Source organism: Pogona vitticeps, chromosome 6 (assembly GCF_051106095.1).
Source record: "Pogona vitticeps strain Pit_001003342236 chromosome 6, PviZW2.1, whole genome shotgun sequence".
Lineage (NCBI taxonomy): Eukaryota > Metazoa > Chordata > Lepidosauria > Squamata > Agamidae > Pogona > Pogona vitticeps.
Genome location: NC_135788.1, coordinates 120,260,451 through 120,282,183, shown reverse-complemented (window position 1 = coordinate 120,282,183; position 21,733 = coordinate 120,260,451). Strand labels below are relative to the sequence as shown.

Here is a 21,733-nt window from a genome sequence, read left to right as displayed (position 1 = left end):
CCTCCAGCGAAACTCTGCCGAAGCTTGCAAACTTCCCTTTTTATTAAAAAAAAAAAAGGAAATTACTTCCATCCCTGTCTTGAGCCAAAGCAAAGCAGCTGCTTCGAGGGGGGGGGTGCGTGAGGGAAACCCTAAAACAGCGAAGGCCTTCGGTTTGTCAATGGCCGTGTCCAGAAAGGGCCTCGTGCACCCGAGGGACGGACGGGGATTTTCTCAGACATCTCGTGCTTTGGGTCCTTTTAAGGGAAACAAAAGTGGGGTAAAAATAGCTGAAATGAATAAATAAATAAATAAATAAATACATACATACTGTAAAGCAATTACCCAAATTTGAGTGAGTATGAGATGCTATTTGCTGTAGCAGCTTGTTTTGGGGGTGCAAAATGCTCCCCCCCCATCGCCCTTGTTCTCTCCAGGTACTGTAGTTCCTGCTGTTACAGTTTTCAAAAGTAACCGACTGCTATCCAGTTCCTCCAAAATAATAACAAATAGCTACTTCTAGTTACATCTGTGATGTTGCCCCACATAAGCGAAGTGACAAGTCCTAATAGCAGCCCTTTTCACCAAGAATTCGTTCTTTCCAGATTGCTTGCAAAGGTGGTCGCTCCCAACATCTGGAATAGAAAACGATGCTTGCAGAATATCGATCGATCCATCCATCTATTTATCCATCTATCCATCTATCTATCCATTCATCCATCCATCCATCCGCGGGGGGGGAGGCCACCCCTCATTGCCTGGTGGGAAGGGAAACCAGGACCAAATGCTGTCCCTCGCATGCTGACCAGTCCAGCGCCCCCCCCCCCCCGGTCTAGGTTGGAGTAAATACTGTATTTCCTGCCCAGGCAGCACCTCCATGGACGGACATCGCCTGCCCGGGCCATCAGAAAAGAAAATGTGTAGCCAGTGAAATCTGACCCCTTGCAACCTCTTCATTCCTGGGAAACGGGGGGGGGGGGGTTAAATAGGCCAAGAAAGAAAAGATGGGATCTCCCTCCATGGAAGAGAAGGGAAGAAGACGGCAAGAGTGGAATCTGGAGATTCTGGGAAAGTTTTTTTTTTTCCAGACTACAACACTCAGCACTCTGCAGAGCAGGGGATGCTGGTTGCTGTAGTCCCCCCAAGGTAGCTTGTTCCAGCTCTGGGTTCGAGTTGCGAGCTTCCTGCATCTGCAAAGGTCAGCTTTCTAAACAGAGCAAACCATGAAAAGGAGGAGCGTGTTGACTGTAGAACGAATCGATAGATTGAAAATAATTTTGCCTGGCTTTTCTCCTTAAAAGGAACCAAGGTGGCAGACCTCATTCCAAGGCATTGCAAGCCCACGTTCACCTGATAATCATAATACAGTAGGACCGCCTTATCCATGGGACTAATATCCACTGAATCATTTATCCACTGCCTGAAAATACTAAATAAGAAATGCAAGTACTGTACAGTATACAGTAATGTTTCTCCAGGGTGTATTTACCATAACTGGCCACTAGAGGGAGACAGAGACTCTGCAATGCAAAAAGATCCTTATTTCTGCGGTCTTCGGCATCCGCGGGGGGCGGGGCTTGAAACCGACTATTGTAGTTGGTATTGCTGCTATTTATTGTTCCTGTTTGCCCGTGTGGCTGCTGGAAACAGGACAGCTGAGTCCAGGAACGTTTCCTTCCGAGTCAACCGGGAGATAAGAGTTCTCCCCACTTATTTTGCAGGGGGGAAAATGTGGTTTTTCTCTTTTCTGCTCTCAGCTTGTTCTTTTGCATTAAAAACCGGTGCCTCTTTCCAAAGCTGGAAAGGCTCCCATTGTTTCCATCGCTGGCTGGCGTTTGGTTGCAAAAGGTGGAACTCCCAAGGTTGAGATTGAGAGAGAAAGAGGAGGGGGTGGGGTGGGGTGGAGAAAACAGAAGTGGAAATCAAAACACAGAGGGAGCCAAAAAAGTTAAGAGTTCTCTGCGTTGGCCGGGAATCGAACCCGGGTCAACTGCTTGGAAGGCAGCTATGCTCACCACTATACCACCAACGCGGCTCACGAAGCCTGTTTCTGGGAATGCAAGAACATTTTGGTCATGCGCGGAGGCTGCGCTTGGAAATTTGCAAGACCAGCTGCAGCAGGAAAAAAAAGGGGGAAAGCTTGCACGGAAAGCCCTGGCTTGCTGAGCAAAACCCTCCTTGCAGATGATGATGATGATGATGATGATGATGATGATGATGATGATAATAATAATAATAATAATAATAATAATCCACTGGCAGCGGTGGGATTCGAACCCACGTCCCCGGAGAGACTGGAGCCTAAATCCAGCGCCTTAGACCGCTCGGCCACGCTACCTTCTCTTCTGGGGCGGCCGGAGACAGCCTGCAGAAGTTTTAAAAAATAATACACCTTTTTTTATGAATTTGGGGAGGGGGGAAAAAAGGCTTCGCTCCAGTTTTGGGGTCCTTTTTTTAAAAAAAAATCTGTTTGTTTCTTTATGTACGCATTTCTTTGGGCCGCTCCTGGGATCTCGCGCGCTGGGAAAACAGCCCCCCCCCCAAAAAAAGACTCCTCGGAGTCTTTTTGGGGGGGCAAAAGTCGAAACGACAGAAAAACTCCAGGGAATTTGCAGCCGAGCAAGGGATCCCTTGCAGGCGGGCCGGCTAAGTTTGCCAAAACTTTCAGATTTCTCGGGGACTCCAGCTCCCACACTCCCCTGACCCCGTTTGGCTGCGGCGTGATGGGAGATGGAGTCCAACAAGTTAACTTGCCCACGCTCCGTATTTGAACTTGGGTCCATTTTTTTTTCCGGCCAAGAAAGATGCCTTTAAAAAAAAAGAAGAAGGAAGGAAAGGAAACGTGAGAACGATTCTGCTTAAGATCCGTGTAGTTTTTCCCTTTGGGAACCATCACACGGAGGAAAGAGAGGACGGGGGGGGGGGAGCGAGAGTTAGAATAATGCGCTCCTGGACTTTTCAGCTCAAATTTAACGGAAATAGGGGAAATTGCGGACGGACTTCCCACGAAGAAAAAACGAGCCTCGCGATTTCCACCTGTCGCGTCCACAAATGCAAAACGAAGCGCTCCGGAAGCGGCTGCTTTTGGACTACAGAGCCCAGAATCCCCAGACCGAGCGGCCGCTTCCCTCCCCCCTCCTCCCCAGCTCTGATCCGAGGGCCTTCTCCCGTTGCACGGGGCCCCACTCCTCTCCCAGCCGGGTTGGTTTCTTCGGTGTGTGTGTGTGTGTTTGCGCGTGTCTGGTCCGTAACGTGGGAAAGGGCGTGAACACGGGTCTTCCCCCGGCAGGCCAGCTCAGCCCCGACCGCGCCGCCGGAGAAAACGGCACTTAGGGTTGGACTCCAGCTCCCAAAATCCCCAGTCAGCGCGGCCGCTGACGGACGGACGATGGGTGCTGTAGTCCGAAAACATAAGGCACCTGCGGAGAGGGAGGCTTACCGTCGGGGCAATGAGTCGCTCGCTCGCCCTGTTTGTTTTATGTATTTGTTTATCCACCCCCCGTCTTTTAATGGACCCGGGGGGGGGATGGCGAGGGGCCACCGAGTGTCCTTCCCCCCCCAACAGGGACCTGATGCGAGACACACACACCCCCGCAACCCGGTGGCTTCCTCGACGGGGCCATCCATCCACCCATCGCCCGTCGCCTCGTCCTCTTCCCCGACGGGGCTGCCCCTTCTCCTCGCCGCCCACCAACCCGACCCATCTTTTTTTTTCCAGCTCCTTGGGGACCCACACCGGAAAGGTCCTTCCTTCCTCTGTCCCCCCCCCCTCAAACAAGTCTCTTGACCCGGGAGGGGGGGCCTCCAACCTCCCCAGCCCCCGCCCTCCTCCCGCCCCACCGCTAGAGGAGAAAGAACGACGCTCGGAGGCATGGAGGGGGTAGACTGCGCCCGGCGCTGGAGGCTCGCTTATCCCTTTTGGCACGCCCCCCACCCACCCAAGAGAGCATTTTCCTTTTCTTTTTTTCTCTCTCTCTGTTTGATTCTCTGCCTCTCCCGCCGGGCTCCTGGCGGCCCTTTCCCGGATCGGGCTCCCTCCCCTCCCTCTGCCCTCCCCTCCCCCGCCCAGGCGCTCCGGCGGGTGTTTCCTGTCCCGATGCGTTTGGGGCTGAGCCGAGGCCGGGCGCGCGAGGGAGGGAGCGAGCGAGCGCCGCCTCCCCTCCCTCTCCCCTGCCCTCCCCTGCCCTCCCCTCCCCGGCCTGCCTCCCTCCCTCCCTCCGTCCCTCCCTCCCTCCTTCCTCCTCCTCCTCCTCCTCCGGCCGCTGCTTCTCCAGCTCTTGCGGATCGCGATCCTCCTGCTCCTCGCCGGGGAAAGAGCCGCCTCCCCCCCCCTCCGCCCGCCTGCCCGCCCGCGCTCTTCCCGCCCCGGCCATGGGGAGGCGCCGCCGGGCCCGGGAGCCGCCGGCCCGGCTGGTGCTGCTGGCGCTGGCGCTGGCCTCCGGCTCGGCTCTCCTCCTGGCCTCGCTCAGCCTCCTCCTGGCCGCCTGGCCCCGATCCAGCGCCCGCGCCCACCACCAGGAAGCCGCCGCCGCCGCCGCCGCGGGACCCCAGGTGAGGACGGGGGGGGTCGTGGGGGGGGACTGGACTGCGCTGCTGCTGCTGCGGGGAGGGCGCGTCCTGGAGCCGCCACTTTGGGCACCCGTCTTTCTTCCTCCCCCCCCCATCCCCGCAAAGGCTAGCTCGGAACAGCAGTGGAGGGGGAGGGGGCAAGGAGGGGTGTGGTGGGGGCATCTGGATCCTTCCCCCCCCCTTGCACCTTTGCACAGGGACACACACACCCCTGGGCACCTTCGGGGCACACCCCTGCAGACCTTTCAGTTTGCACACCAACTGGGGTCAGGTCCTTGCCCCTGGCAGATGCCAGGGTGCCAACCTGCTGCTTGAGGGGTGCAGGTGGGTGGGTGGGACAGGCCACCTCCTGGCACGCCCGGTGCCAGTGGTGGTGGTGGCGGTGGCAGCGCCGAGCCCCCCCGAGGGGCCAGAAACTCACATTATAAATAGAAAACAATCCAGGCGCCTGCTATAAACATGCCAGGTTGCTAGAAATATCCCTACCAATGGACAGGCGGGCATTGCACATGGACATGCACAGATGCGGAGCGGTGTGGCACCTTAAAGGCAAAGACGTGTTTCTTGTCGGTAACAGGAGCCTGGGGGGGGGCTGCACCCTCTCCGACAGATGCATGGAGTGGGTAGGGACTGGGCAGGAATAAGAGCCAGGGAGAAAGTTGTAAACAGAGCAGCTAAAAGGGCACCGGCTTGGAAACCGCACAATCTGTGATACACACACACACACACACACAGCTCAGATAAACAAACATGCACCCAATCCCCTTCTGAGCAGATGCTGTTAGCGGTAAGACCCATCACTCTCTCTGACCTGGCGGCTTTCCACACCTGTTGCAGGTGAGAAATGCATGCCTCAGGTGCTTTTATCCTAGTCTCTGCCATGGCCAGAAACTTGGGGGGGGGCTGTTTTGTTGCACGGTGCAGCCGTGCTTTGCACGGGGGTGTGTGTGTGCAGCTGCAAACGGCCAAGGAAAAGCATCTGAGATTTTGACAAAAGACAGTTTCCAGGCCCCGGGGTGGGCGGACGGAGAGGAAAGCCGGGTTATGGCTTCGTGCAGCGAGAACGACCCACTGCTGTTTTGCTTGGCGTGAGCTTTCGAGGAGTGGTGGCCTGGCGGAGCCAAATAAAGCTTGCGGTAAACACATCTCGGGGTGAGGTGGCCGCAGGATCCGTCCTCGGTTTGGACAAGACCACACACTCGCCCTGCTAGGAAAAGTTGCAGGTAAAAAAAAATCTTGCAGGCCCCCCCCCCACGCTCCTTCGGGGAGATGTTGTGATTTCGGAGAAATCTTGCTTTTCTTTGACTTCCGGGGGGCCAGATTCTTCCCACGAGCCGTGGCCACTGACCACACCTGGCCCTGGGAGGGATCTGGCGACCACAACCTGAGAAAGTAACTTCTCCAAGGGCTGAAACGCCCGCAGAAAGAGACGCACCGGCCACATCCTGAGTCTAAAAGAGTCTTGGGCCGTGAGAAACTGGCTGGGAGCGATTGTGGTTTGGCAGAACATTTCCCTCCAGAACACTTTAAATAGGTCTAGGTGGGTTATGGGGGTGGTTCTATCCTGGTGCTTTTGAACATCTGCAATGGCAGGCAGAAGTTCAGCCGGTGTGGCTTTGCCTGGGGGGGATGCCTCGTGCTGCACCTGTTGGATTGCTGTTTCTTAAAAAGACCCAGGAGGGGAAAAGGGAGGTTTGCCCCTTGAACGGCATCGCTTTTGAGAAAAGCACAGCTGGACAAGTGATGTTGGAAAACAAATGTTATTTCCTTAGATATATCTGGAAATATATCCCTAAGGCTCGGGGAGGATCTAATTCTGGACTTCAGCTCTTCCGCCTTCCCGAGGCAAGCACTAAATGGCGCTGGGTCAGATTTTCAGGGCTGGGTTCGAAACGTTCCAGCTGTTCCGGCAGCTCCACTGGCTGCCAATCCTTTCCAGGCTGGTTTTGACCTATAAAGTCCTAAATACTGTAATTTGAATGCAAACTCTCTCAAAGACTGCGTCTCCCATGATGAGCCTGCCTGGAGGTTAAGATCCTCAGGGGGAGGCCTTTCTCTGGGTCCGTCACCTCTGCAGGGGTGTCTGATGGGGACCCAGGAGAGAGGGGCCTTCTTTGGTGGCTCCTCCCTTAGACTCTGGAACTCCTTCCCACCTCTCCTTTCTTTTTGGCAGCAGACAAAGAACCTTCTCTTCAAGCAAGCTTTCCCTGAAGGACTGCCTGCCTGAGTGGGATTTTTAAATAACCGTTGTAGTGCTTTGAATGTGTTCTGGTGCTGCATATGTTTTAAAGTATGATGTCTGATCCTTTTGAGTATTGGTATCCTTCCTGTGGTTAGCTTTGCACACTGTCTTTTAATGATGTAAGTCATCTTGGGTGCTCTTTTTAAGGAGAAAGGCAGGATAATAATATTTCAAATCAATAATACAATCAATTAAACAAGGGGGGGGGAGTCCAGAGAGCACAGAGCTCACCTGCTGGGTGAGAGAAAGGGTCCAAGAAAGGAGGTGGCCGGGGAGGGGTAGGTCATCAGAGATTTGACCCACCCCACCCGCCTCTCAGGTCGTGTCTCCCTAGTTTGGCTGCCACCCACGTGAGTCAGTGGTTGATTGGGAACTCGAACACAGATCTCACAGAGGGAGAGCCTGCCAGAAACCTCTTCTTTGGCTGGAGGCTTGGCCTGAATTTGCATGAGTTTTAATCTTATTTTGAAGACACGTTTTGTCTGTTTGATTGGACTTTGCTTTGGGAGGTCGCAGCCAGGCACGAAAGGGATGGATAACTACCTTGGACTGATAGATCCATAAAGGTATTCTTGGAGCAGGTAGCTCTGTAGAGCGTAGCCAGTGCATCTCTGCCTTTTTAAAATGGTGCTGCTGATTCTTGAGCTGAGCCGAGATCTCCCTGCAAGCTGGGTGTTGACGCGCATGCAGTTCGGGAATGCTCTCCCGGTGCACCTTTTTCCCCCCATCTTACCCCAAAGACCACTACACCCAACAGCTGGGCTGGCCTCCAGCCAGAATCTGCTGTGCAAGGCTTGAACTGTACCAATAATAATAATAATAATAATAATAATAATAATAATAATAATAATAATAATAATAATAATAATAATAATAATAATAATAATAATAATAATAATAATAATGGATCAAACACCATTCAGTAGTCCCCGCCATCATCGGGGCTTTTGGAACAGTACCAAGAAATTTCACAAAGTACTATAAGCAGTTGCAGATTTCAGAAATCACACCCTCAGAGCTACAAAAAAAAAATAATAAAATATCAGGAACAGCATACATACTGTGCCGACATTTAACAGAGACTTAGGTTTTTGGTCAGAACTTGTATCTGTTATATAAAAGCAGTCTATGTCTTTGTCATCTTGATTGACTGTCAAGCATTTTGAGTAATAGTAATAATCGTAATTTGACCCAACTCTGGGAGGCCGTGGAAGACAGGAGGGCCTGGCATGCTCTGGTCCGTGGGGTCACGAAGAGTCGGACACGACTTAACGACTAAACAACAACAACAAATGATCATAAAGCTTTCCAAATGCTGGTCTTCTGACCTCCCCTCTCTGCAGCAAACTTCGGAGTCTCTCCTTGTAAGCTCTTGGCAGTAAAAATGACCTCAATGTTGAGTATTTGCAGCTGTTAATAGTGGATGCAACCCAGCAGATTCTAGGCTATTGGGGGGGGGATGAAGCCCAAGACTAGGGTTTGGCCCCCAATACTCTTTGCAGCCGGCCCCAGAATGTCTGATGTGATGGTTTAAAAACATAACTCATCAAGGGTGCTGTTATGCTATGTAAATACAATGCACGGCCCTTTGTGTGTGCAGGAGAGAGAATCTCTGACCATGTGCAGATTGATTTTACTCCCGAGGTCATGGCTTCAAGGCCATTTTAAATAGGGGATGTTTCCCTTTAGTCGTGAATCGAAAGCTAAGCCATGCGTTTGAGGCTTTGGAAATGTTTTAAAGGGCAAACGGGCAGCCGGAAGAGGAAAAAAACAATGCAGAAAACTGGGAAGGAATAAAAGGGTCTGTCCTTCACCACCGCTAAAGCCTCAAGCAGGGGGCTGGACTTGATGGCCTCGGAGGCCCCCTCCAACTTCACTTTTCTATGATTCTGCAATCCGTCAGCTCCTAAATTGGCTTCTAGTCTTTTAAGAACTGGATCTGCTCTTCTTTATTATCGTCCTTCTGTCGCTACTGGAGTACAACGGTTTTAATTAATAAAGAGGACAGCGGAGGGCTACAGCTCAGTGAGTTGTGGGCTCATAATCACAGGTGTGACAGGCATGGAAAAATAACAACATATTTTCTCATTTAAACAGAATTGGAGAAAGTTGCTTTTTAAGATGGCCACTCCCAGAATAGCCTAATCATCCGTCCTGATTACCTTAATACCTTAAATATCATCGTTAGCCTTAGCTAAAGCGACCTATGGAGTTGGATGACTCAAGTTCCCATGGAATTCTATGGGTCTACCCTAGTTGAGTCAAGCTGTGGGATTTAAAGCTTTTGTGCCACGCTCTTTTCTGTGTTTTCGGTTCCTTTTTGGCTACTCCTTGTTCCTTGTTCCTGCTGGGGGAGAGAGGGACCTCTCGGGGAGGGCTAGATTAGTGGTTCCCAATTTTGGGTGTCCAGATGTTCTCTGACTACAACTCCCAGAAGCCTTCGCTTGGACGTTGCGGTCCAAGGACATCTTGTTTAGCCAAAGCTGGGAACCACTGAGCGAAAAGAGAATGCCAAAAAAATACCCTCAAAAATAATTTGAAAAAGGAACCGGAGTTACTTTGTCGCACCCAAATGCAACTGTTTTGCTATGTTATTTTTAAAAAGGAACTTTGTGGCTTTCTGAGTTCCAGCAAAAAGGAACAGATCATACAAGCTAACCATGTCCCTTGTTAACACTTTCCTTGCAAAATCTGATCTTGCTTCTTTTCAGGAGCATGATAGCTCAGTGGTTGAGGGATCTGGTTGTGGAGCCAGAGGTTGGGAGCAAGAGCTTCCCCATCCCATAATAATCTTAGAACTGCAGACCTGGAAGGGACCCTATGGGTCATCTGGTCCACCCCACTGTGCCCCCTTGATGATCCATGGGGCCCCTTCAAGCTCTGCATTTATAAGGTTATTGGGATGACGATGATTAAGGGATTCCCTGAATAAATCTGGTTGGATGCTGGCAGGGCTAACTTACCCTTAAAAGCACCAACCATTGCAACCACCGCCACAGAGGCTTCTGGAAATAAAGGATGCCTGAGATATTCTGAGAATTGCATCCCCCCCCCAAAAAAAAGCAGTATTTCCCATTTCTAAGTTTAAAGATGTGTGAATGGCCTTTGTCATTCTCATGCGCCCATGCGCCTCTTTCACGGTGCAGACTAAAGATGCTTTGTTCCCTCTTTGTTCCAAAATATATTCATTTTGCACCTTCTTCCCCCTTCCCCTCCCCTCCCTATTGTGTTTTGTTTTCTCTGGTGCGCCCAGAGAAAAGAAGATTCCACAGGCTTCAGCTTTCTAAAACCTGCTGACAGTTGGGGGGGGGGATATGTTGGGGAGATTTGTTTTCTGTGTTCCCGTAGCAACCATTCCTGTGCCGAAACCCCTAGGTATCTTTCAGCACTACATTTTTGAACCCTTCCCAATACCTTCCAACTCTCCCAGGTACAGAGCAGTAAATCAGCACTGAACCGCTCTAGCGCTATCTCGTTACACCCGTGACATACATTTTGCAAAAGGTTTTGTGTTTTTTGTTTTGTTTTTTGCTCTTGCTGCTGCTGTGAGTGTTATTGTTCGGGTGATCTAAACATCCTAAGGATCCGGACAGATTTATGCTGGGATGTCTCGCCCTCCTTTCAAAAGAAGTGAACTTTTGCAAGGCGATGTGACGGTGCCGTAATACCATTACCTCTCCTCTGTTCCTCCTTCTGGCAAAGGGGAAGCAATGAGGTCCCGCTTCAGAGGTAACAGGAACCAGGGAAAGTGACGTTGTTTTCCTGAAGCACCAGGAATCATTTCTGGTTTCTTTTCCAAGTTATTTTTATGGGGGATTTTTTTTTTTGGCATTCTCTAATAAACTCTTCACCCCCCCCCCTCCAAAGGAAAGGAAGGTAACTAAACATGACAAGAAAGCAACAAGGGGCATCATAGGGAGGATAACATGGGCTTGAACCCACTATTTGCTTACTTACTTACATTTTTTTAAAATTTATAGATGTCCCCGTTCGTGCAATGCACTATTCCGGTTGGATGCTAAAGTAATGAATTACTGCAACAATGATGAATTACTGAACAGTATGAATTAATGAATTACTGCTACAGTAATGAAACAGGCAGTGATAAACTGAAAGGTGCAAAAACTAAAACCTAAGTAAAATAAGAGCTAGTAGCACCCAAGGCAGTTCCTTGGGCGATGGCAGGACAGGGGACATCAAATCAAACAGGGTTGGCATGGAAAAGCAATGTTTTAAGATGTCTTCTAAACATTAGTGCGGGGGGGGGAGGTATAGCTCCACCCGGGCCTTCTATAACAGTGGTCTCCAACCTTGGGCCTCCAGATGTTATTGGACTTCAACTCCCAGAAATCCTGGCCAGCAGAGATGGTGGTGAAGGCTTCTGGGAGTTGTAGTCCAAGAACATTGGCCTTCCCAACAGCCATTACAGTGGTGCCTCACTTAGCGATGTTAATCCATGCAGCAAAAATCACTGCTAAGTGATTTCATCGCTAAGCGATATTAAAAAGCCCATAGAAATGCATTAAAATGCCATTAATGTGTTCCTATGGGTTTAAAAACTAACCTTAAGCGAAAATCCTCCATAGGGGTGGCCATTTTCGGTGCCTCTAAAGCAAGGCAACATAGCGGGCAGCCACTTTGTTTACCCGGTGGCCATTTTGGAACCGCCGATCAGCTGGCCGAAAATGGAGGCTTTGCGATGATCGCTTCCCTGTGATCATCGCAAAGCGAATTTTCCCCATAGGGACCATCGCTAACCAATTGCAAAAGCGATCGCAAAAACATCATCGCAAAGCGATTTCTTCGTTAAACGGAGCGATCGCTATGCGAGGCACCACTGTACTTAACTTTACCTCTTCTTTTTTCCTTTTTTTCCCATCTTGGACTCTTGTAGTAAAATTGGGCCTCATTTTAAAAATTCATTTATGTTTTCATTTATTATATTTGTATCTTTGGTTTTTGTATTTTGCGTAAACCACCCAGAGTAGACATGTTCTGGATGGGCGGTATGCAAGTCTAATAAAATAAATAAATAAATAAAACATCTGGAGGCTCAAGGTTGGGGACCACTGTTCTACAACGTCGGAGCCACTGCAAAGAAGCGCCGACCTCTGGCGGATGACTTAATGGGCCTCCCTTGGAGGTGGTGACTCGAAGGAGGTTAGCCTAGGAAGCTCTGGTGGGTCGGGCCGATGGCAGTGGGGAGAGACGTTCCAGACACGACGCCTGATAGCAAACGGTCCCAAACCGTGGAGGGCTTTGCGTGTCAGCCTCAGAACCCTGAACCTCATCTGGGCGGTGGGTAGGCGGGGGCGATGAGTCAGAACTGGAGCCGTGTGTCTCGGCCCCACTGAATCAAGGCAATGGATATTACGCACTCTCTCTTGGCCATTAGAATGCGCAACACCTTCTTTTCCTCCACATCCCCCCCTTTTTTGCAACCTCATGTTTAGAGAACTCAGAAGCTTGCATCCTCTCAACACCACTTATGTAACCATTTGGGGCACTTCAGAATCTCCTTTTGAAAGAGCAGGGAGCTTCTTAGTCATCCAGAACTCATTCGTGGGGCTGAGGCTGTTCTCCATTAGGCCCATCCTGAGAAGGCAGGATTCTCTAGGAAAGACCATCATGTTGGAAAAAGCGGAAGTCAGCAGGAAAAGAGGAAGACCCCAGTATGAGATGGACGGACTCCCTCCGGGAAGCCCCAGGCTTGAGTTTGCAATTGCTGACCTGGGCTGTTGAGGACAAGGGCATTTCGGAGAACGCTGGTGCCTAGGGTCACCATGAGTTGGGCGGGCAACTTGAGGGCACCACCCGTTAGTGATCCAGCCTGGGAACTAGCGATGGGAATGGACCACTTTTTTAAAAAGTAACCTCCCAAGTTCTGAGCAAATTGTGTCGCTCCCATGCAAAGCATCCTCAGAATGCGGTTCTTTTGACAACCAACCTCTTCTGACGTGCGATGACCCGAAGCGGCTGGGCGGGTTGGTGGGGATGGTTCTCCTTCCAGGAGGTTAGGCTCTTGGTTCGGAGATGCAGCTGCATCTCGCATGGGGCGCACACACGCCTCGCTCTGATATTGACCCTGAATGATAATTCTCAGGTTATTGGCCCAGTGTTGGATACTGACTGACTCTCTTTTTTTCCTGTGGTTCTCAGGAGCTGCTGTCTGAGGAAGAGGTGGAGGATCTTGACCAGGTATGTGGATTTTTTTCCATCATGGCCACAACGCGGGCTGTGATCTTTCCTCTCCTTGCCTTGGGGGTGTCGGATGTAAGTTGGTATTTGAAGGAATCGGGGAGCGTGTTTTCAGAACAAAGATGCCTTGCTGTTTTGCAGAAAGGCAGACTGTATAAAGGACATGCGAGGGACCCTATTTCTCTTGGGGAGACCCTGGGGAGACCTAGGTTCAGATTATAATCTGAGAACTGCAGAACAAGGAGAAAGGGACTCTGTGGGTTATCAAGTCCAGTCCCTCTCAAAGAGGCTCGGGGCGGGCTGGGGTAAGAATTGAACTCACAACCTCTGGCTCGGCATCCAGAGACCCAAACCACTGAACTGTCCAGCCACTCGGGGCCTCTCGCAAATGAAGGAAGGGAGGCAGGATCAGCCCTTCCCTCTCTCAGCTGAGCCTCCCGTCCAGAGGTCCTGTGGAGATTGAAAGAACGAGAGGAGCGGGTGCTGCCTTGAGCATTTTGCAGTGGAAGTGGAACTCCATGAGTTTTTGTTAGCTTGGTGGGCGGGTTTTGTGAAAATAATAAGAGCCGCACACCAGGGGTTGTGATCGTATTGCCCAATCGGTCCTCTAGGTGGCGCTCTCGACCAGCTGGAACAGCCAAGGGAAATTCCTGCACCATCTTGCCCAGCAGGGGGCGCTGCGGCAACGAAGGCAGGGTGAGTTGGATCCTTCCATCGTATGGGTACAAGGGAGAGGATGATGATGATGATGATGATGATGATGATGATGATGATGATGATGATGATGATTTTTTTAAAAAAAACAGTAGCAGACTCAGAAGCAGCTGATTTGCTACCACTAGGTATGGGTCAAATCCATCCCTTCGGGAGAGCGGCCAGTTCTGCCCCACAGTTGGCAGAAGGATGTTCTGCATCTAAACGGGTAGCTTGTCTCCCATTGAGCCGGCCAGCGGCCCCGTTTCAGCGGGGAGAGGGGAACCCCTGGACCACTGACCCGAGCGTCAGATCGGCCCGCCCTTGGCACGAAGTGGCCGGCCCCGGGCTTCTCCCCCCCTTGCCCGCTTTGCCGGTTCACCTACCCCATCTTCTCTCCCCTCCTACAGCCTCCGCTAAAGGGAAGCGGGCCCGGCCACGCCGACCCAGCGCCGTCTCCGCGGCACATTACGAAGGTGAGGGGGCTGCCGAGGGGTTCTCCTCCGACACCCAACCCCTGGGCTGGCTCTTTGGGGCTTCTCGAGCGGGGGACCCACACGCCGGGGGGAGAGAAACCCAGCCCTCGGCCGTTCTTCCTGCAGAGTCGGGCCGCAGTTTCGTCTCTCCCCTGGCAGCTGGTGGAAAATTTCTGGAGCACAACGCCCATCACCCCATACGTCTCAAGCTGTGCTTCTCCAAACACCCACACTCTCTTGAGACCCCCCCCCCCCTTTGTGATCCTTCATGCCGGATCCCTTTTCTGTCTTTCAGTGCAGTCCAGCGAAGGTCGCGCTGGGATCCAGGCAGGTAACCTTTCCCGGGTAGAAGCGTCTTGAGAGGGAGGGGACCCCTGGATAAGGCCCCTCTCCCTTTTCCTTTCCCTCGCAAGGTTTATGTGGGGCCACGGGAGAGGGAGGCTTTATCGAGGGGAGCAGCGGGTGGGGCTTTTGGGGCTGCCCTTCACGGTCCCCCCCTCAACCCCTCTCTCAACACCCCCCCTCTGCAGATGCCAACGGGACCATCCACGGATGGGCAGAAGCCAACCTCAACACCACAAGCCCCCTCCGTTACGACCGGAGCCGCAAGGAGTTCACCGTGGTCAAGAGGGGCCTCTATTACCTGTACTGCCAGGTGAGGGGAAAAGGGGGCGCGGACAAAGACTCATGGCGAGCCTTCTAGCCTAATTAGCACGGTCGTGAAGCAGTTCCCCACTCGAGCGAACCTGTTTGTGCGAACAGAAGGGGACGGGGCTCCTGGGTCCATTGCGAAGGGCCTTGGCGGTTGAAGTGGAAAACACAGCGTCAGCGGAAGTCCTTCGTGGACAGCCGGGGAGGAAGAAAGGTTGCCACACCAGTGACCGATTTCTACGTGTAAATAGATGAGCTATTTGGTTTAGATGAAAGAGACCCGCCATTCCCGATCTTGGGTCCCCAGAGGTACTTGGACTAAAACTCCCAGAAGGCTTCCCCACCCGCTGTGTGCCTCAAAATTTCTGGGAGTTGTAGTCCCAGAACAGCCGGGGACCGCTGACATCAACCCTCTCCTCTCCTTCATAGGCTTCTAGAGAGCGCTCTTTCCCATGGCGGAAAGGGAGGAATGAACGGTGTGGGACTACGTCGCCCATCTTTTCTACTTCAGGGGGGTTGGGGAGAATGGGAGTTTTAGTCCAGCTCATTTAATGAGCACTTAGTTAGGAAAGGCAACGTTTCGCGACACTAGCTTACCAGAGGGAGGGAGGGAGGGAGGGAGGGAGGGAGGGAGGGAGGGAGGGACGGACGGACGGACGGACGGACGGACGGACGGACGGACGGACGGACGGACGGACGGACGGACGGACGGACGGACGGACGGACGGACAGACAGACAGACAGACAGACAGACAGACAGACAGACAGACAGATAGATAGATAGATAGATAGATAGATAGATAGATAGATAGATAGATAGATAGATAGATAGATAGATAGATAGATAGACAGATAAACAGACAGATAGATAGCAATGCAAAATAAATTTAGCTAGACAGATGGACAGACAGATATATACATTTCATGTCCAAGAATCCTGCACTGGCTCTGCTGTCTGGCCAGTTATAATAGTCTGGATTATTATTTTCAAAGCTCGGGTCTAAACCTGTCCATGCTGTGGTCGCATCTCAAATAAAATACAGCTCTTTCCCCTCTCTCCCTCCCTCCTCCCCCCCCTCTCTTTCTTGCTGGCCCCAGGTTCACTTCAACGAAGGCAAGACCATTTACATGAAGCTGGACGTGATGCTGGACGACCAGCTGGCTTTACGGTGCTTGGAAGAGTTTTCTCCGACCAGCTCCGGACCTCAGGAGCCCGAACTGAAGGTGTGCCAGGTCTCTGGGCTTGTTCTCCTCGCGCCGGGGGAGTCCATCCGGCTGCGGACCATCCCGAAGGTTCGACTGAAAGCCGACCGCTACCTCACTTACTTTGGCCTCTTCCAAGTCCACTGAGATCGAGGGGGGAGGGGGGCCAGCAGGAGGTGTGGGGCACCCGGCTTTGGGGGAAGCTCACCGGGGGTCTGGAGGGTGAGAAGGAGGGATTCGGAGCTGGGACTCCCAGGATTCAACCCTTCGGAGTTCTCGGCTTCTGGCCTCACCTTTAGTCAGGTCAACGTTTCCCTTAGTCTGTGAGCTCCATTTCCGCCTTTCGCTCCTGCTAATGACTCCTAAGTCCATGTTTACATTGACATGAGCAGGAGGGCTGCAGGAACGCTTGCCCGTATCCTGACTCCAGTGGGGCTCAGCCTTCCCCATGGGGTTCCCATTGTGAACTGCCGGACTCGGCGCGCAGGAGCTATAAACCAAAACAAACAGAAAGGGACTGAGTTACTGCTTCCGACACGAGACTGTTTGTGTCGGCTCCATGGCTGGCGAACCCGTTTCCTGCCTGGATCCTGTTTTCTTCCTACACCTTTGCCTCTGCCAACGGCTGTGCCCCCTTAGCCCGCTTGGCCGCCGGACCCTGCGCCTTCTTCCGCTTCTCCACTCGGTTCGCTGGATGCTGCTGAAGTCCTGCCTCTGAATGTCGACGGCCTGGAATCAGGGGGCCGCGATAAAACGGAGGCATATCTGGATATTGAGACGGCGCTGCCAGGCGCTGCTGGCAGGAGGCAAGAAAACACCGAAGAAGAAGAAGAAGAAGTGGGCTGTTTTTTGAGGGGAGGGATCAGTCTCGCTCCCAGGGGTGGGGGACCAGGAGCCAAGACGATGTGAATGAGCTTCCCACGGGCTGTGGATGGCAGCAAAGGGGGGTCCGATGTCAGAACTCTTGACCGCCAGCCCCGAGAAGGCCATTGCCAGTGGCCGTGTGTGTCGGGACGGCTGGAAAATGTGGTTTGGGATATTTTTTAAAAGAATAATTGGGCACCCATCCTGGGGCAGGTTGACGGACGTCTGTGGCATCCATTTGCCAAAACCCACCGCAAACCCCCTTCTTGTGAACCATGGTGCCTCTATCCACAAACTGTACATCAAACGGTAGGTTCTGGGTGGGGTGGTAACAAAGCCAATGACAACACACTCCTGGCTCTTATCAGTGAACCTTTTGCAACGTTACTCAGCAAGGTATCAAAATAAATGTGAAATAATATAGCCCCCCACATCCCTGGCTGGTCTGATTCCCTTCCTGCCTTCCGAAGTGGCTTTTAGTTTAAAAGTACCCTTATGAAGAATGACAAACCAGGATGTGCCAAAACTTTTTCAGGTACAGTGGTGCCTCGCTTAACGGGCGCTCCGTTTAGCGACGAAACCACATAGCGACGATTTTGCTATCGCAAAAGCGATCGCATTGCGATGTTTTAAATGTTTTTTTCGCTTTGCGACGATCGGGTCCCTGTTTTGCTTACCGATCATCGCAAAGCGATGATTTTTTAACAGCTGATCGGCGGTTCCAAAATGGCCACTGGGAAAAAAAATGGCCACCCGCTGTGTTTAGGGATGGATTCGTCGCTTAAGAGGCAGCGAAAATGACCGCCGTATGGAGGATCTTCGCTTTAAGGTCATATTTTTTTGCCCATAGGAACGCATTAAACATGTTTTAACGCATTTCTATGGGCTTTTTAAAATCGCATAGCGATGAAATTGCTTAGCAGCTATTTTTGCTGCACGGATTAACGTCGCTATGCGATGCACCACTGTATAATGTTGTGGGAACAATATGGAAGACACCTTTAACTATAGAATCAGCATCTACTGATTTGTTTATCCACTGCCTGAAAATATTAAACAAACCCCCCAGAAATATGTGTTTATAGCTATTTCCAGAGTGTATTTGCCAGAACTGTCCACTAGAAGGCACCAGAGATGATGCAATGCATAGTGTTCCATACTTCCGCATTTTTCGGCATCCACGGGGCGGGTGGGTGAATGGGAACAGGCTTGGAACTGTTTCCCCGCGGATACCGCAGTCCTGCTGTACTGCTGTTTCAGCCCGAAATGTTGTTGGCTGCATGTAGTTGTCTGGATCCCTTCGTGTCCAACCTTGCAGCCTAAATTTTGGGGCCTGCTGACTTTGCACACAGCTGCACCCCTTATACATGCAGAACGGCAGCCCCTGTATCTCTCTCTTGGTCAAGCGCCAGCGCTCCGAAGGTTCTGCGAAACTTCCTCAGTCTTTTGTTACACCCCAGACATTTGGCACTTCCCTTGTTACACTGCTGGGGCTTTCCACCTTGTGGTCTGGAGAGCTGTGAACTCATCCTAATGAGCTTAATGACTTGACTTGCCAAGGCAGGCAACTTTTTGCCCTGCCAAAGGCTGACCGAGAAGCGGAGTTGCATCTGTGGAAAACAGGGGTCGGGGGCTACTTCCAGAGGGAGATTTCCTGAGCTGAGAAACCAAAGAGGGAGGGGAGCAGATCTTCTGTGTTTCCCTCTTTTAACAGATTTGCTGTGGAAGAAAGGATGGGAAAACACGGGTAGGTTTCAAATGCGTACTAGCCAGAATCCTGTTGCGTAGCTCTGCCTGCACAAGAGTGCTGTCACTAGCAGTGAAAGGTTTTGTTTTCCAGTTGCAGGGGATGTGCGGCTTGTATCGTGAGTTGTATATGCTCCAGAATGAAAATGGATCTCTGTAGTTACCCACTATCTCCTGCTAACATGGACATCACTCTGGCTGGCAGGCAGAGCTACGCAACAGGATACTGGCCAATAGCCTCTGAGGCTCTATCCCCTTTTGCAAATGGGGCAGAATGTAGAAAAGCTTAGCTGGCCAGTCTCCCCTGCCGGGCTGACCAAACCAGTGTCTGTTTGTTTTTCAAACTTCACTACCTTTTCCAAAATCTCCCAGCTGCATTGCCACATTGGATGCCAGGAGCCCAAGATGACATTTTCAAGCTCTGGAATGAGGCAGGGCTATGGCACAATACATCTGGACACACCTTTTTCACATAACTGTGTAGGAGATCTGGTGAATGAAACACATCAGGCATAGCCTCTTTGTGGGATGTCCTTAGAATCCTAGAATCATGAAGCTGAAAGGGGCCCCTGAGGCCATCCAGTCCAACCCTCTGCTCAAGGCAGGAATCCAGATCAAAGCAGATCGGACAGAGGGGTGTCCAGTTTTCTAGTGAAGGCCTCCACCTCCTGAGGTCGTGGGTTCTATTGTCATACCGCTCTAACAGTTAGGAAGTTTTTCCTGTGATCACTGACCTAAAACATGATTTTCAAGAGTTGATGAAGGCTTGCTGGGAGAAATTATGTCCTTAGTATCACAAGTTTCTGAATTTTGTTGGGATTGATGAAGAACCTCCATGGCTTCAGAAGGGAAGAGGCTGCGGTTGAGTGGTAGAATGTACAGTTTGCATTCAGAAGGTCCTAGATTCAGTGCATGGCATCTCCGGATAGAATTGGAAGCATCTGCACCTGGTTTTAGCAATGAGTATTGCCAAGATTAGGCTAATGGACCAACAGCCTGATGCAGTATTAGACCCTGCCTAGAATAATCAAAGGCTTAGCTACAGCTTGTAGACTATGGAGCCAAGATGCTTAAAACATCACCTGCATATAAAGGGGACCATACAGGTGTGTGTATCTATGGGATGTTTAGTTTTTAAAACCCATCAATTAAATTTAATTTTTCAATGTTTCTTGTGTGTCCAAAGACTGCAGTACCACCTTCATTCACTAGATGGCTGCCTTTCCTAACTAGCACATAGGCTTCAGTCAATACAGTTGGAAGTCATGAGGGCCGTCAGAGATACAGATTTACAGGTCTTAGGGTAAGGAAGAAATCAATGAAAAAAATGTATTTTAACCAACCTATGAAAAAATTTCAAAATTTGGGGTATTTCAAGTGAGCATGACATTTAAAAGTTTATTCCTCCCCTTTGTCAACTTTCATTCCTACCCAGCCCCCAAGTTTAGGAACTAATAAAGCAAATAAAAAGCAACAACAGAAAACAGTTGATAAAAGTATTTTATCAGTTCTAATTTCTCAAAAGGGATAGGGGAAAGAGGTTATCAAATTGCAGTTTGAGTTGTTGAGAAAATCCAACAAATTAAAAGTGGCTATCCAATTTCAATAAAATTCCAAGGGAGTCATTTTCCTGTAGAGCAGAACCAAGGGCTTTTAAAAATGGGATTGCCTCTGACACAAACTTGGAGCATCAGATGCCGAGATCCCAAGGAATTATGAAGGATAGAACCGGATAATGAAGCTAGGCTAAGAACGTTTTTCAGATGGAGCTGATCTGCCATGAAGTTTCCTCTCTCTGAAGAAACACGTTTCAACAAGATAGATAGAAATGCTGAAGAGGAACGCCATGAACCAGTTGTACCCCACGAGATGGCCAGAAATAATAATCATGGAACGGCATGCCAGCGTTATCAATTTTTTCATCAGTGCACCGTCCAAGAAATATCATCTCCAAATCCTGTGAGGTACTCGTTCTCTCCATTCAGCCCTGGCTAGGACTCCTCTGGCGTTCTGTGTCCAGTTCTGCATGCCGCACTTCGAGAAGGATGTCAGCAAACTGGAGCAAGTTCAGAGAAGAACAACGAGGGGACTGGAAACCACGCCGTAGGAGGAAAGAAATGGGCCTGTTTAGCCTTGAGGAAAGAAGACTGGGGGGAGATGCAATAGCACTCTTCAAAGACTTGAAAGGCTGTCCTACAGAAGAGGAGCAGGATCTGTTCTCCATCATCCCAGAGTGCAGGATATGCAACAATGGGCTCAAGCTACGGGAAGTCAGATGTTGGCTGAATATCAGGATAAAACTTCTTAACTGTTAGAGCAGTACGACAACGGAACCCAGGATCTCAGGAGGTGGTGAACACTTCCAATGCTGGAGGCCTTCAAGAGAAAACTTGGACAACCCTCCGTCTGATCTGCTTTGACTTGGATTCTTGCCTTGAGCCGGGGGTTGGACTTGATGGCCTTGTAAGGCCCCCCTTCCAATTCCACGGTTCTGTGATTCTAATGATCCAGAGGAGAGAATCTTTACAGATGTTGCAAACCGCCTGATTCTGCCTCTATGCAACATGTCCATTTAGCTGCAACTTGGAGACTCCGGCATGTCATGGAAAATGACATTGCAGGCTGGCACTGAATTCCAGAACGAACAAAGTGGGAGACCGCAACAACAACAACAACAACAACAACAACAACAACAACAACAACAACAACAACAACAACAACAACAACAACGACTAACACCGTAGCCCCGGCCAGTAAATGAAGCAGCCCCTCTCGTTTTAACTGTTCCATCATCTGTTGAGCCTGCTGAGAAAACACAAACCAAATGTCTTAAGAAACATCTCAAGCCCTGGGGGTGGTGGTGGTGGAAATGTGGGGAGGCCACAGCCCGCAAACAATCTAAAATTCGCTCTTTTGCTGACCTACATTTTATTGCAAAACGCCAGCTTCACAAGAAAACCAGCTAAACATGCTCTGTTATGAAAACAAGAGGGGGAAGTCTTGGTCTGGATTCTGCATTCCCCAGCACAGCTCGGCTTCCAACATGTTCATTTTATGTCAACAGTTGGGTGGGCAGAAGGGAGCTCTCCCCCCTCCCATGGCTGAACCTGTG

The 21,733-nt window shown here is 50.8% G+C and overlaps 1 protein-coding gene and 2 non-coding genes across 3 annotated transcripts in view; 1 reads left to right on the top strand and 2 right to left on the bottom strand.

The window, feature by feature from the left end:
• Window positions 1–1,939: 1,939 nt before the first annotated feature.
• Window positions 1,940–2,011, bottom strand: TRNAG-UCC (transfer RNA glycine (anticodon UCC)). Its single transcript has one exon. It is a non-coding gene; the product is annotated as a tRNA-Gly (tRNA).
• Window positions 2,012–2,235: 224 nt separating this feature from the next.
• On the bottom strand, window positions 2,236–2,317 carry TRNAL-UAG (transfer RNA leucine (anticodon UAG)). Its single transcript has one exon. It is a non-coding gene; the product is annotated as a tRNA-Leu (tRNA).
• A 1,907-nt stretch (window positions 2,318–4,224) lies between these two features.
• TNFSF12 (TNF superfamily member 12) overlaps window positions 4,225–21,733 on the top strand; it is a 33,542-nt gene continuing 16,033 nt past the window's right edge. Inside the window, exons 1-8 of the mRNA XM_078378812.1 lie at window positions 4,225–4,530; window positions 12,950–12,988; window positions 13,600–13,684; window positions 14,092–14,157; window positions 14,453–14,488; window positions 14,688–14,812; window positions 15,907–16,155; window positions 16,651–16,848. Coding sequence (XP_078234938.1) covers window positions 4,351–4,530; window positions 12,950–12,988; window positions 13,600–13,684; window positions 14,092–14,157; window positions 14,453–14,488; window positions 14,688–14,812; window positions 15,907–16,155; window positions 16,651–16,848 — 978 coding nt within the window. The 5' untranslated portion in view covers window positions 4,225–4,350. The remainder of the gene's footprint in view (window positions 4,531–12,949; window positions 12,989–13,599; window positions 13,685–14,091; window positions 14,158–14,452; window positions 14,489–14,687; window positions 14,813–15,906; window positions 16,156–16,650; window positions 16,849–21,733) is intronic.